Genomic DNA, 16,391 nt, shown 5'->3' with positions numbered 1-16,391 from the left:
CAGCAGGAAGGGCCAGAAAGGGCCGGAGACCTGGACCAATAAATTTGATTTTGAGGGCCCAGGAGTACAGGGTGATTTCTGTTAACACCAACCCTGTCGATGTTCCTGACATGCACAGCTATAGCTTGAAAGTCGAAACTGCCATAGAGAAAGGTTCTCAGACTATGACGTGGCCCATGAAACAGTGAGGTGGCTGATATTCAATCGCTGACCCCTCTGATTCCCACTGGAAAACCTGTCCAAGGCCCCCGATGTAAACGGCAGTCACAGGTATACCAGAAGGGTACAGTGGTCAGGGCTTCTTTTAGGCTGAGGAGGGCCTGGGAGACAGGGAAGCGAGAACAGGCTTCTCCAAGTGAAACCAGACAGGGGAATCTGGTGGTAGCTGAGACTGACAGCTGACACCCACAGGCTCTCCCAGGGCTCCAGGTTAGACCCTGGGAGGAGCAGCAGGACAAGCCCCAGCCTTCAAAAGCAGAGAGTGAGAGGTGAGGCTGGAAGCCATGCTCACATGTAGAGGGGTCTGGTGGTGGGAAGTAGGTGTGGCCAGACACTGTCAGCCACTGCCAGCCTCCTCCAGGCACTAGATGGGGACCTAATAGCACTTACCGCCCCCTCTGGTTCCCCATCCCTCGGTCTCACCATGGTGGAGCTGAGACTCAGGCTGGCTCTCTTCGCCTGCTCCCAGACTGGGGAACTCTGAAAGACAGAGAGAGACATGCTATGGGGACACAGTGGGCTGGCTGCTATGGGGACCAGCTCTGGCCTGGTGTCTGATTCAGGGCTCATCCCATGTAGCAGCTGGGGACTCAGCAAGGAAGATCGAAAGTTAACACCCCATTTTCTTTCTTTCTTTCTTTCTTTCTTTCTTTCTTTCTTTCTTTCTTTCTTTCTTTCTTTCTTTCTTTCTTTCTTCCTTTCTTTCCCTTTTTCGGAGAGGATTTTGCTATAGGGCGCATGCGCTCACCAGACAGACAGAGAGAGATGGAGAGACAGAAAGCGAGAAATCTCCTCCCAGGGGGAGTGGCCACGCCGCAATCCCTTCTCCTCCATTCTCCTCTTGGGATCTTGGGCACGCATGCACACGCGCCCGGCGTGAGTTTAAGCCATCGGATCTGGGACCCGAACCGCGGTCGACTACGTGGGAGTCCAGCGACATAGCCATTACGCTAACTGCTGGTCCCAACGCCCCATTTTCTGTGTGGAGGAAGCTGGTGGGAAGCCTTGAAGGCAGTGGTGAGCAGAAATGTGTGTGTGAGCATACAGGTGTGCATGTGCAATGTGCACGTGACACTCGTATACATGTGTATACATTGTATATGCACGTGTGTGTGTCTGTGTGTATGTACTTCCTTCACCCCTTGCTTTTCTTACCATCTGCCTTGTTCTAGAGTTATTCAGTGAATTCGTATTTTCTCTCCAAGGACACTGTTGTCCCTAAATGTCCTGTTTCCCTCAGATGTGTGCAAACAAACGGTGGCCAAGAAATGTCCATCAAACTGGACAGAGTTAAACCTGCCTACTGTTGAAACAGGTTGGAAGGGCCCACCCATTAAGGGCTATTTGGAATTTTCTGGCTAGGATCATATGCATCCTCGTTCTGAGTGACTGGAGTGGAGCCAAGGGTGCAGAAGGGGTCTCCCAGGCCCAGGTGGTTTTGTGGCACAGGGCACTGGCTCTGGAGTGCCCAGAAACACAGAAGCTTGTTTGGAGTTCAGCCATGACCTCTCTGTGTGGCTCAGGTGGGTCTCCTGCCTACTCCTACCTTCTTCGTGGCCCCACATGCTCAGCAGCGGCACCTCCAGTTCCAAAGGCACCTCCAGCTCCATGCACACACAGTGGATGAATGACTGCCAGGTGGCCCGGCCTTGGGCACGCAGTCTGCTCAGCTGGAAGATGACCCTCTGGGTAGGGTCTGGGGTCTCGTTCTCGGAGCCCAGGTCCATGTTGGGGAGGAAGAACTTCATCTTGGCGCTCAGCCATTCTAGGTCTTCGCTGAGCAGTCTCACAAGCCAGCCCCACCGGTTCCTGGTGCCCAGCTGCAGGCTAATGGGGTCCATGAGGTGCTGACCTGCAGTGACAAGGTAAGCCAATGACCAGGGGGCAGGTGAACCATGGCGAAACCAAGTGGCCACCTCCCACAACCACTGGCAGAAAATAGGCAGTAACTGCAGTCTCCATGGAGCATGCAGTGAGTACAGTATGTGCAGTGAGTGCACTTCACTGGACCCAGTGCGTGCCATGAGTGCAGTGCATGCACTGCATGTAGTAAGAGCCACGAGGGATCCAGTGCATGCAGTGAGCGCAGTGCATACACTGGATCCAGTGTGTGCAGTGAGCGCAGTTGTGCACTCACTGCATGCACTGCACGCACTGCACACACTACGCATATTGGATCCATTGCACTCACTGAGTGCACTGCCATCACTGTGGTCACTGCATGCACTATGCACATTGGATCCACTGCACTCACTGCGTGTACTGCACACACTGCAGTCACTGCACACACTATGCACATTGGATCCACCGCACTCACTCCACGCACTGCATACACTGCAGTCACCGCACACACTATGCACATTGGATCTACTGCACTCAGTGCACGCACTGCACGCACTGGATCCAATGCACTCACTGCACTCATTGTAAGGTAAGTCTGGGGAGAGAGCTGTCTCAGCAGTAGGAGGGGTGTGAAAAAATGGATGAGACTGGGAGAGAGGTGAAGGGGAGAGAAAAATCACCTACTTGGCTTCCTGGTTCATGATAGATGTTCTAGGTTCCCTTGAAGAGGGTCTTATGGGTGTTCAGGCCATGTCCTGTGCCCTGAGCTGGATTTACAAGCCGACTCCGTAATGCAGGCCCCTAAGGAGAGAAGAGACACTACTGCAAACTCCAAGAGAAATGCGACAAGGCGTCAAACTTTCACCTGACTGCCAAAAACACTGCCAAAGGACACTCAGCCCAGAAACGGTGCCCTGGGCTTCACGTACAGATCTGTTCTCCTCACCACAGCTCTGCATGTCCCTGGAATTCACATAGCCTAACCCTCTCTGATGTCATCTCCATGTACACGTGGCCCAGAGCACACCCCTCTTCATCCTCCAGTGTAGATAGTCACCTCACAGTGGCCTGTGACGTCACAATGCATCCTGCAAATCCAACAGGTTTATTCTCATTAATTTACCCAAACGAAAATGGAATAATTGAAGCCAGCATGTGGTGTGATGGTTAAAGTGGCTGGATTCCCACATGCCTACCCCATTTTGAGGCCCAGACCCAGAGGCTTGAAACTCATGTTGGGCCTGTGTATGTATGTGCAAAAGCGAAAACTATCCTCTGGGGGAATGGCCATGCCACAATCCCTTCTCCTCCATTCTCCTCTCAAGATTTTGGGCACACACACACACGTGCCTGGCATCAGTTTCAAGCCTCTGAGTCAGGGACTCGAACCATAGTTGGCCATGTGGGAGTCCAGCACCTTAACTACCAGGACACCTGCTGGCTCTATGATTCCCTTTAAATAAGATGTCCAGAAAAGGCAAATCTATGGAGATAGTAAATAGATTAGTCATTGTCTGGGCCTGGGAGTAGGAATAAGGATCATTGTAAATGATTATGAGAAATATATATATTTTTTTGGAGTTTTCCAGAGAGACAGAGACAGAAAGCAAGAAATCACCCCCAAGTGGGGATGGCCACACCACAGTCTTTTCTTCTCCATCCTCCTCCTGGGATCTTGGGCACACATGCACATCCACCTGGGATGAGTTTGAAGCCACAGGATCTGGGACCTGAATTGCAGTTGGCTATGTGGGACTCCAACAACTTAACCACTATGCCATCTGCTGCCCAGGTATGAGAAACCTTTTGCAGTGATAAAAATGCCCTGAAACCGGGTTGTGGTGATGAATGCATAATCCAGTAACTTTATGAGAAAACATTGTATCATACAATTAAAATGGGTAGCTTTTATAATATGTAAATTACACTTCGATAAAGTCATTGAAAAAGTAATGCAGTCTAGGGAACCAGCTAGCGGCATGGTGATTAAAGCAGATGGATTACACGTAGCCGACCGTGCAGTTCAGGTCCCAGACACAGCAGCTTGTAAAACATACTAGGCATGTACGTGAGCATGCCCACAACCCTGAAAGGAGGGAGACATGGAGGGGAAGGCATTGTGGCCTTACGATTCCCCATAGAGGGGGGTGCTTTCTCACTTTCTCTCTCTTTCTCTCTCTCTCTCCAGTGAGCACATGCACCTTCTGATACATTTTTTTAAAGCAGTATAAACTAATGTATTAAAATAAAACATTTTATCATCATTAAAATTATTTTCTGTACAGAAAAAAATAGCATCAAACAAAATGAAAGCAACAATCTGGGAAAACCATACCACATGTGACAATAAGCTCATTTTCTTCATGTAACAATGACTAATTGATAAGGAAAACAAAACAACCACACTGAAGATACAGCCAAGGATATTAAATGATGACATTAAAAAATTCAATATATGCTTAAAATCACTCCAAATGAATGACCATAAATAAACATTATCTATACAGGAACATGCATCCCTTTGTCAAATGGAGAAAAATCTGAAACATTAATAATATCCCATGATGGTGAGATGGGAAACAAACCATTGTCTCCATTGCTGGCGGGGTAGTAATGGTTCCGATCCTTTAGAAGGGTGTAGCAGGCAGCTCTGGGGCCATGCCCATGTTTTCTTGAGTTTACCAAAGCGTACCTGACTCACTTTCCAACCATCAGCACCTTGCTCCTTGTCTGAGGACTTTCTCAGGCCTTTTGATCCAGCTTCCTGGACAAAGAGCCAAGGAATTAATTTCTCCTCAGCCAATAAGGAGTGGTGTCCAAGTCCCATGGCTCCTTCACTCCTCACGTTCGATAATTCTGGGGGGTGTGTATGTTGTATCGGGCTCACAGAACTTTCCAGGAGGACTGCTCCAGATGCCCACAGTGTTAACTTGTTTCACAACACATCAGTCTCGGTTGCCTTGCCTTCCCATCTCAATTCCCCGCTCTCCTACAGGTAATCTCTTGGATCACCTCCCAAATAAATCACTTGTATTTGTCTCAGGGTTTGCTTGTGGGTGAATCCAAATCGAGTCAGAGGAAAATAGGCAATGTGTATCAAATTACAAATACACATGTCCTGCCACTTAGCATTTGCATGTTTAGAACTGTAACTGTGAGGGGCCGGTAGTTGGCATGGTGGTTGGGGCGCCGGACTCCCACATGGCTGATCGCAGTTCGAGTCCTGGACCTGGTGGCTGCTTTCTCACTTTCTGTCTCTGTGTCTGTCCCTCTCTAGTGAATGACTGTACCAAATTAAAAAAATAATAATAATGATTAAAAAAATTCAAACAACTAACTGTGAAATGTCCTTTTATATCCTTTTGGGTTTAATATTTATGTGTGTGTTAAAAGGACAATGCTATAATCCACTAGGAAAGTGGTTGACAAAGTTTCAAAAGTGGCAAATAAATAAAATGACACTAGTAGGGGCTGGCTCCATAGCACAGCAGTCATGCACTGCTCAAGAGAAGCCAGATTGCAGGGGACCAGCAGTTAGCGTAATGGCTATGTCGCTGGACTCCCACGTAGTCGACCATGGCTTGCGTCCCTGACCCGGTGGCTTAAAACTCATGCCGGGCGCATGTGCATGCATGCCCAAGATCCCGAGTGGAGAATGGAGGAGAAAGGATTGCGGCCTGGCCATCCTCCCTGGGGGGTGATTTCTCGCTTTCTATCTCTCTGTGTCTCTCTGTCTGGAGAGCGCATGCGCCCTATAGCAAAAACCTCTCCATGAAAAAGAGAGAAGCCAGATTGCATATGGCCACCCGGGTTCAAATCCCTGCCTGGTCAGCTTGAAACACACTGGGCATGTGCACGAGTGCTCCAGATCCCGTGGGCTGGAGGACTGGAAGGAGGGGATTGTGGTATGACCAGACCTTCTGTGGGTTATCTGTTACGCTCTCTCTTTCTCACTCTCGTGTGCTCATGCACACCTTCTATCATGAATGAGGGAAAGAAACGAGATGAAAACTTACCTGTTTAGAGAGGTAGTCACAAATGCAGGCTTTCCTGTCAAATGCTTGGAACATACTTGGTCCGTTGCAGGAGTGCTCGCCGTGCAGGGCGCCGTGCTAAATGTTTTCATGCACCATCTTCGTCTATTCTTCGCAGCAGGCCATCCAGGTGAGTACTTATGTTATCTCCATTTAACAGGCGGGCCAACCAAGGCTAAGTGATTTGCCCAGGGTGACCAGATTTAAATCCGGGAAGTCAGAATGCCTACATAGAAATACAAGAATACTAACTGCACTCTCACTAAAGCAGCCGGAGACCAGAAACAAGGCAAATATCCATTATTAGGAAATATGTTCTGATACACCTATAGAAAGTAGCCACTTGAAAGACTGATGTATATATAGTGACACAAAAATAGCTTGAAAGGAGAATATTAAATAAATCCTGGGGCCAGCGGGTCATGTGGTGATTAAAGCACTGGACTCCTACATGGCCAATTGCGGTTTGAGTCCAAGACTGGGTAGCTTGCTTTCTCATTTTCTCTCTCGCTTTCTCTGGTGAGTAAATGTGCCCTATAGCAAATTAAATAATAATAATAATTAAAATTAAATAATTATTTTTTAATTCTAATTTTTAAAGCAGCTATGGGGCAAACTGATGGCAAACTGCATGGTTTAAGTCTCGAACTTGGTGGCTTGAAAGACTAAGTATGTGTGCATGCATGCCCTCAATCCCAAAAGGAAGGAGAAATGGAACAGAAGGAATTGCAGCATGACCATCCTCCATGGGATGGAGGAGGTGCTTTCTCACTTTCTCTTTCTTTGTCTCTCTCCAGAGAGACAAATATTTTTAAAAAGCTATAGCATGTGAATGTTTTAAAAGTGTGTATATATTTGTATATGTGGAGACCAATGCTGGGTGACTACACAAGAAACTGGCGATACGATTCTATCTGAGAGTGGAGGTGGGAGATGCAGAGGGAGGAGAACTCTTTACATTGTATTGTACTTCTGGACTATGCTGTATCATTTGACCTCTTTAACATGTGCTTTTCAGTTTAAAAAAATTCATAAAAGCATTTACACTAAAAACAAGAATAGATATTTCCTCTATGTTAAAGGAAGAGAAATACACGATGATGAACAAGCATAAGAAATGACCATTCATGACTCACAAAAATGGAAGTCCCCTAAACGATGTGCAAGAAGAAAACTAGAACAGGAGGAAGGTGAAAGATGACGAGAAATGTCTGCACTAAGTGTGATGAATAGAGACTGGATATCCCAATTAAAAAATATCCATGTCTATTGGAGAAATATTTCATTCTGCTTCTGGGTTTAACACCTGTGTGTGTGTTACAAGGACAATGGTTTTCCTAGTAGAAAGTGGTTGAGCAGACGATACAGTGAGACAAGTGCTAAATGCCAGACAAGTGCCTTTTGGTGTTATCTATTTTAATTCTCTCAAGAACTCCCACTTGGATGCTCATATGTGGTTCAGATTTTCTGAGTTTACAACTGACCCCATAGCCTGGGGATTAAGGGAGCCAGATCCCACATGGCTGACTTCAGTTCGAGTCCTGTCTTGGTGCCTTAAAAGAGACACCAGGTGTATGTGCATACATGCTCCAAAGCACAGAATGGGGAAATAGAGGAGAAAAAGTGGCATGACTACACCCATTGCCGGCTGCTTTCTCTACTCCAGCAACCCCCCGCCCCACCACCACCACCGAATGTGCATGCCCTGTGGCCATTAAAAAAAAGAAAGAAATCCAAGTCCCAAATGAGTTATTGATCTCACGAACTGTTCCTTTCTGCACCTTCCTTCTTCTTTGAGTTCAGGTCAAAGATGGCTTCGTTTTCCAAGCGTGTTCCAGAATCTTGCTTTCCACTACCACCTCCTCAATTTGGTAGCATCATTTCTCACCTGGATTCCTGCGTCAGCCTCCTACCTGGTCTCCCTCATTCTGCACACAGTGGTCAGAGTGTAGCTTTGAAGGCAGTCTGTTCAGGTCCCTTTGCCTCACAGAAACCTCTCACCTCATCCTGAGTAAAAGCCAAAGTCCTTCCCAATTCTGTAAAGTCATTCAGTTTTTAAAGACATCAAACTTGGTAACGTCACAATTTTCATCACTGTGTTGGCTGTTTTCCACTTATTTTTTAATTAACTTTTGGCAATTTATATTATTTAGAAAACTCATTTTTTAAAAAGAATTATGTATTTATTTAATTCCATTTGTTATTGTTAGTTTTTTTGTTTTGTTTTGTTTTGTTTTTTTGACTGAGAGAGGGAGAGAGAGAGAGAGAAAGAGAGAAAGGGAAAGTGAGAAAGCAAGCCACCTGGTCTGGGACTTGAACCATGGTCAGCCATGTAGGAATCCAGTGCCCTTATCTACCACACTGCGTGCTGGCCCCAAAACTCATTTTGTTAATTATCCAAAGGTAGTTTAGCACGCAGTTGTATATAGTATTTTCTGATCATTTTAAATTTCCTCATGTTGTCACATCTTATTTATTTTGTCTCCTCATCATTAGATTTGTGGTTGGTATCTCTTACAAAGGGTCTTCAAAAAGCTCACAGAGAATTATTATTAAAAAGGAAAATCTATGCGTGACTTTCAAATTTTTTTGGTACCAAAATACATGTGTGCTTAAATTCCATTTTTCCTTAGTATTTTTTAAGTCCCCTCAGACCTTTAAGAACAAATTTTGTTTTCATTTATTAATTTTGCTAGAAATTTCTCCTTTCTTATATTGTAATTTTTGTTTTTATCTTTGGATTTCTTTGATTTACTGAGGTTGTTATTCTTTAAACTTAAGAGTTTTAATGCTGAGGCCGTTTCCAGTCTTTTGTTGTTGTTTTTTATTAAGGTTTTTCCTATAGGGTGCACGTGCTTGCTAGAGAGAGACAGGAAGAGGGAAAGTAAGAAATCATCCCCTAGATGGGATAGCACACCCTAGACAAGATGGCAATGCTGTAATCCCTTGGAATCTTGGGCACGCACACACATATGTGGCTTGAGTTTCAAGTCACCGGGTCCGGGACTCAAACCGCAGTCTGCCATGTGGGAGTTTAGTGCTTTAACCACTATGCTGCCTTCTGTCCCCATTTCTAGTCTTTTCCCTTTAACAAGTAAGAGAAAACATTTTTGGCCAATTTCTATAAGTTTATATCAGGAGTTTATTTAACACTAAGTAGACTAATTAAAATTTGGATCTGAGTCATTTAATAGAGGGTTAGGAAATTTTTTGTTTTACTGTACTATACAAAGAGTATGTCTTATACAATTTCTGCTTTGGGGAATAGCTTGAGATCTTCCCTTTTTTGCTTAGTATATGATAAATTTTAAAATATTCCATAAATATTTAAAAAGTGTTCTTTTTGGATAAAGATGGATTTCTATTTCATATACCAAAATAAAGTCCAGATTGAGCCAAAATTTAAATGTAAAAAGTTAAACCATGAAAATACTAGACAACTATAGGTTCAATTTATAATAATTCATGAAACTGTACATTTATGTTGTATTTTTTCTTTTCTTTTTAGTTGCTAGAGGGTGCATGTGTTTGCCAGAGAGGGACAAAAAGGTAGGGGGGGGGTGGAGGAGAAAGCATGCTCCCCACTTGGGGCATCATCATGCCACAATCCCTTCTCCTCCATTTCTCCATCCTGCTGGCATTTGGGGCACACGCATACACCTGTCGTGTTGCTCACGCTGCCAAGGCTGAGACTTAAACTGCAGTTGGCCATGTGGCATCTGGCTGCTTTAACCATTAGGCTATGGTACTGGTTCCTGTCTGTTATATTTTTCTATGTGTTGTATTTCACAAAAAAGTTAAACGATGTTTAAGCGCTAGAACAAAACACAGGAAAAAGTATTTAAAAAAATAATTTCAGAGCTTGAGCCTGGTCTGGGCAGGCCTTTAAAGCAAGTCCATGTTCAGGATCTGGGATCCACTTTGGAACTTTTGGACTTCATTTTCACTGTCCCAGAAACCTGAGCTCTCTCCACCCACCACCCGCCCAGACTTGAGCCCGGTCTGGGCAAGCCTTTAGGGTGAGTCTGTGTTCGGGGCCTGGGAGACACTTTGGAACTTTTGGTACACCAACCTGTCAAACTGGATCATCTCTGCCAAGTTATATCTCCTTAGCATGCTACCACCTCAAGAACTAATATCTGATAGAGGAGCCAAGCACCTGAAGTTGCCCATAACTGCTCTGACCTGGGAAACACAGCTCTCCACTAGTAACACACCTGGGAAATAAGGGTGACATTTCCTCCACCAGTACTACAGAATCTACTCCAATAAATAGGAAAAAAGTGAATACTGCATCAGATAACTAGAAAACAGCACAGATCTCTAAGAATCATGAGAAAACAAGGGGTACCTCTTCACCAGGTGAGAATAGTAGCTCCTCACCAACAGTGGACAGCACCAAGAAATACACAGAAACGTCAGAAAAAAATTCCAAATATTTATAGTGACAAAACTCACTGAGATGCAAAAGAAAACAGACAATCAGTTCCAGGAAATGCGAAAATTATTTCAGGACATGAAAGAGAAAATTCATAAAGAAATAGACACCCCAAAAAGAATCAAACAGAACTTCTGGAACTAAAGAACATAATAGAAGAAATTAACATCTCCCTAGAAAGTATTAACAGCAGATTAGACCATGCAGAAGAAGGAATTCCTGATCTTGAAGACAAAGTCTCCAGCATAAATGAAATCACTGAAAAGAAGAAAAAAAAAAACCAAAAAAAAAAAAAAAAAAAAGGCAAGGACAGCATATGGGAAATTCTAGACACCATGAAATGTCCAAATATTCATATAATGGTTATTCCAGAAAGTGAAGAATCTGCTAAAGGTATGGAGAACCTCTTTCATGAAATACTATCTGAAAATTTTCCAAATATAGAGAAAAATGGAGAAATTCAGACTCAAGAGATAAAAAGGACCCCAAATAAAATCAATACAAAAATATCTTCCCCCCAGCACATCATAGCCAGATTAGTAAAAATTAAATACAAAGACAATATTCTAAAAATGGCAAGGGAGAAACATCAGTTACTTGTAAAGTCTATTCCATTAGGCTAACATAAGACTGCTCAACTGAAACAATGCAGGCAAGGAAGGGATGGGAAGATGTCTTCAAAACATTAAAAGAAAAACAATTTTAACCAAGAATACTATATCCAGCAAGATTGTCCTTCAAATGGGAAGAACAAAGTAAAGTATTCTCAGATAAACAAAAACTGAAGAATTCATCCATAATAGACCAGCTCTACAGGAAGTTCTGAGGGGAGTTTTGTATCAGGATAACTGAAGAGAGACAAACAGAACCAGGAGAACATAAAACAACTAAGAAAATGGCTAACAAAATGACATGAATGAATCTGCAAGTATCAATAATAACATTGAATGTTAATGAGTTAAATTCTCCCATTAAAAGACACAGACTGGCTGAATGGATACAAAAGGAGAAGCCATCTACACGCTGCTTACGAAACACACCTCACTGATAAGGACATATAGAGACTGAAAGTAAAGGGCTGTAAAAAGATATTTCATGTGAATGGAAACCAAAAAAAGGCTGGAATAGTGAAACTGGTATCAGACAAAATAGACTTTAAGATGAAAGATGTAAGAAGAGACAAAGAAGGACATTATATAGTACTAAGAGGACTTGTTCACCCAGAAGATGTAACACTTGTAAATATCTATGCACCCAACACTGGAACACCTAAATACATCAAAGAGAGATTGTTAGATCTCAAGGGAGAGATAGGCTGCAACACAATAATTATAGGGGATCTCAACACCCCCACTGACTCCACTGGACAGATCATCTAGACAAAAAAATAAACAAAGAGAAACAAGATCTAAATGATACCATACATGAACTGGATTTGACAGGCATCTATAGAGTAATTCACTCAACTACTATAAATTATACATTTTTCTCACCCCTACATGGAACATTTTCAAAGACTGACCACACAATAGGGCACAAAACAAGCCTTTACAAATTCAAAGGTGTAAAAACTATACCTAGTATCGTTTCTGACCATGATGGAATCAAACTTGAAATCAACTGCAGAAAGAGTCCTTGAAAATTCACAAACACATGAAAACTAAACAACCTACTCCTAAATGACTTTACGACTATAGAAGAAATTAAAACTGAAATCAAAATGTTCATAGAAACCAAAGATAATGAACAAACAAGTGTTTATTACCTATGGGACACAGCAAAAGCAGTCATAAGAAGAAAGTTCACAGCAATTAATGCCCACAAGACAAAAACAGAAAGGTGGCAAATAAACAACCTATGATACAACTCAAGGAACTGAAAAGACAACAATAGAAAAATCCCAAAAAATTCCATGAGAAAAGAAATAATAAAGACTCTAGCAGAAATAAATGAAATAGAGAATAAAATAACTACAGAACATAAAATAAAGCAAAAGGTGGTTCTTTGAGAAGATAAACCAAATTGACACACCATTAGCTAGATTAATCAAGAAGAGCAAAGAAAGGAACCAGACAAATAAAATCAGCAAAGAAGCAAGCATTACTACAATGGATATAACAGAAATACAAAATATCATCGAAGAGTATAATGAGCGACTATATACCAACAAACAAAAAAATATAGATGAGATGGACAAATTTCTGGACACATATTACTTACCAGAATTGAACCAGGAAGAAATAGAAAGTCTAAATAGACCTATAACAAGCAATGAGATTGAATCAGTAATAGATAGTCTTCCTACAAGGAAGAGCCCAGATCCTGAGGGCTTTATTTCTGAATTCTACAAAATTTTTAAAGAAGAATTAATCCCAATTCTCTTTAAATTATTTCTAAAAATTCAAAAAGAAGGAACCCTCCTGAATTCATTCTATCAAGCCTCCATCATTTTAATTCCAAAGCTGGACAAGGACATGACCAAAAAAGAAAACTTTAGGCCCATATCCCTGATAAATAAGGATGCAAAAATTCTCAGCAAGATACTAGCAAACCATATTCAACAACATATTAAAAGAACTATACACCATGACCAAGTAGGATTTATTCCAGGGATACAAGGATGGTTCAACATATGCAAAATGAGAAATACAGTACACCACATTAACAAAAGAAAAGATAAAAACCATATGATCATATCAATCAATGCAGAAAAAAATTCCATAAAATACAACATCCCTTTATGATTAAGACTTTTGGCAAAATTTGCATAGAAGGAACATTCCTTAACACAATAAAAACCATCTATGAAAACCCATAGCTAACATTATACTGAATGGGGAAAAACTGAAAGCCTTTCCACTAAAAACTGAAACAAAACAAGGCCGCCCACTTTCTCCAGTCCTTTTTAACATAGTACTGGAAGTTCTAGCCAGTTCAATTAGACAAGAGAGTAAAATAAAAGGCATTCAAATAGGAAAAGAAGCAGCATCATATCTCTTTTTGCAGATGATATGATGCTGTACATAGAATATCCAAAAGAATCCATGAAAAAAACTCCTGGAAGTGATAAACGAATATAGTAAAGTGGCAGGATACAAAATGGACGTATGGTAAGCATGACAAAACTGAAGAAAAAAAAATCCCATTTACAATGACCATAAAACCAGTAAGATATCTAGGAATAAACCATACCAAAAACATCAAAGATCTCTATAAGAAAAACTATGAAACACTAGAAAAAGAAATAAAAAATTATACAAAAAAAGTGGAAAACATCCCATGTTCCTGAATTGGAAGAAGTAATATAATCAAAATGACAATTCTGGGACCAGCAGTTAGCGTAATGGCTATGTTGCTGGACTCCCATGTAGTTGACCATGGTTCGAGTCCCGGACCCAGTGGCTTAAACTTACGCCAGGTGCGTGTGCATGCGTACCCAAGATCCCAAGAGGAGAATGGAGGAGAAGGGATTGTGGCATGACCATCCACCCTGGGGGTGATTTCTCGCTTTCTGTCTCTCTGTCTCTGTCTGTCTGGTGAGCCCACGTGCCCTATAGCAAAAACCTCTCCAAAAAAAAAAAAGAAAAAAAAAGATGACAATCCTACCCAAATTAATCTACAAATTCAATGCAATTGCACTCAAACTACCAGAGATATTTATCACAGAAATAGGAAAAAAAAATCATAAAATTTGTCTGGAACCATAAAAGGCCCCATATCACGAAAGCAATACTGTGAGAGGGGAATAAAGTAGAAGACATCTCACTTCTCACCTCAAAACATATTACAAAACTATGATAATTAAAACATCATGGTATAGGCACAAAAACAGACAGGTAGATCAATGGAACAGAATTGAGAACCCCTAAATAAGCTCCAAAACATACAGTCAGCTGATCTTGACAAAGAGCACAAGACAATCCAATGGGGAAAAGAAAATCTCTTCAGCAAATGGTGCTGGGAGAACTGGATATCCACCTGCAGAAGAATGAAACTAGATCTTTATTTCTCACCACTAACAAAAATTAACTCCGAATGGATTGTGGAGCTAAACATAAAACCTCAAACTATAAAAATACTGGTGGAAAACACAGTAAAAACTCTTAGAGACCTTGGAGTAGGCAAGGAGTTCTTAAAGAAGATCTCCAAAGCACAGGTTTTAGTCCCAAAAATAAACAAATGGGACTACATTAGGCTGAGAAGCTTCTGCACAGCAAAAGAAACAAGTAGAGTGAGAAGACAACCCTCAGAGTGGGAGGATATATTTGCAAATTATATCTCAGATAAGGGACTGATAACCAGAATATACAGGGAACTCAAGCAGCTCACCCACAAAAAAATAATCAAACCAATTAAAAGATGGGAAAATGAGCTGAACTGAAAATTCTCTGAAGAAGACATATGAACAGCCCCAAAGCATATGAAAACATTCTCGACATCTCTTATGATAAGAAAAATGCAAATCAAAACCACGATATACTACTTAGCTCAAGTCAAAATGGCTAAAATAAAAAAGATAAATAGTAAGTACTGGCGAGGCGGTGGTGAAAAGGGAACTCTCCTACACTGTTGGTGAGAATGCAAATTAGTAAAACCACTTAGGAGAAAGATATGGAAATTCCTTAGAAACCTACAAGTAGATCTACCATAAGACCCAGTAGCTCCACTTTTAGGTATTTACCCAAAGGATACAAAAACCCACAGTTGGAAAAACACTTGCATATCCATGTTTATTGTGGCATTATTTGTAGTTGCTAGGACATGGAATCAACCCAAATTGTCCAAAAATAGATGACTGGGTTGAAAAAACGTGCCATATGTATTCTATGGGATACTATTCAGCCATAAAAAAAAAATGCATGAAACCCTGACATTTGATACTAAGTGGACGAAGATGGAAGACTTCATGCTAAGAGAAGCAAGCCAGACTATGAAAGATAGACATTGTATGTCCCCACTCAATATATACTGATCATCTGCACTCTATGGCAGAAACTGAAAGTCTGGAAGGTGTAGTAGCAGGGAGGTCAATGGTAGATACTAGAGATAGTAAGGATAGGGGTAATATGGGGGTGGGTCATGGGGTGCTGCTGCTGATGTGTATAGTAATGTCTTTGCCTTGATTGATATGTATGGTAATTGTGCTGGAAAAGAAATGTTATACACTGTAAAGATATATGTGATTAAATGTGATATAAAAATTAAAATTATTAAAAATAATAATTTCAGAGTAGAGAGGGCTTTGGTAAGCATGACACAGAACTCAGAAATCAGAAAAAAAAATAGATGAAATTGACCAGAAAGAAATTTAAATTTTTGTATTATCGAAGAATACTAGGGACCATCAGTTAGTGTACTGGCTATGTCACTGGACTCCCATGTAGTAGACCACGGGTTGAGTCCTGGACCCGGTGGCTTAAAACTCACGCTGGGCGCGTGTGCATGCGTGCCCAAGATCCCAAGAGGAGAATGGAGAAGGGATTGCAGTGTGGTCATCCCCCCTGGGGGGTGATTTCTCGCTTTCTGTCTCTCTGTCTGTCTGGTGAGCGCACGTGCCCTATAGCAAAAACCTCTCCAAAAAAAGAAAATAAAGAATACTACAAATAAAGTCAAAAGACTTAAAATATGAACTAGTTTTTATCACAAAGACATAATGTTTTTCATATAATGAGAGCTATTCTAGGGCCAGGAGTGATAGAACAGGTGATAGGGAACTGACATATAATGCTGAAGACATGCACAGGACCCAGGTTCAAATCCCAATCCAACCTCAACCACGGTGGGCATGGCAGTGCACACTTGGTAGCCTAGCTAACTTTGAAGGTTAGGCTGGAGGATTGCAGTGTGGAGAGATCCTG

At 41.8% G+C, this 16,391-nt stretch overlaps 1 protein-coding gene across 2 annotated transcripts in view; it reads right to left on the bottom strand.

Moving 5' to 3' along the window:
- The window catches only part of NLRC5 (NLR family CARD domain containing 5), a 108,278-nt gene that overhangs the window by 69,401 nt on the left and 22,486 nt on the right, over positions 1–16,391 (bottom strand). The window contains exons 2-5 of one of the 2 annotated variants that reach the window (XM_027771846.1): positions 6,078–6,321; positions 2,746–2,862; positions 1,766–2,071; positions 610–699 (exon numbers count right to left, since the gene is read on the bottom strand). In XM_027771846.1, coding sequence (XP_027627647.1) covers positions 610–699; positions 1,766–2,060 — 385 coding nt within the window. In that variant the 5' untranslated portion in view covers positions 2,061–2,071; positions 2,746–2,862; positions 6,078–6,321. The remainder of the gene's footprint in view (positions 1–609; positions 700–1,765; positions 2,072–2,745; positions 2,863–6,077; positions 6,322–16,391) is intronic. The other variant, XM_006148406.3, reaches the window with a different exon arrangement.

The sequence above is a fragment of the Tupaia chinensis genome, unplaced genomic scaffold (genome assembly GCF_000334495.1).
Source record: "Tupaia chinensis unplaced genomic scaffold, TupChi_1.0 Scaffold000235_1, whole genome shotgun sequence".
In the NCBI taxonomy this organism is placed as follows: Eukaryota; Metazoa; Chordata; class Mammalia; order Scandentia; family Tupaiidae; genus Tupaia; species Tupaia belangeri.
The sequence above is the reverse complement of the archived record's forward strand: the minus strand, read 5'-3'. Positions and strand labels throughout refer to the sequence as shown.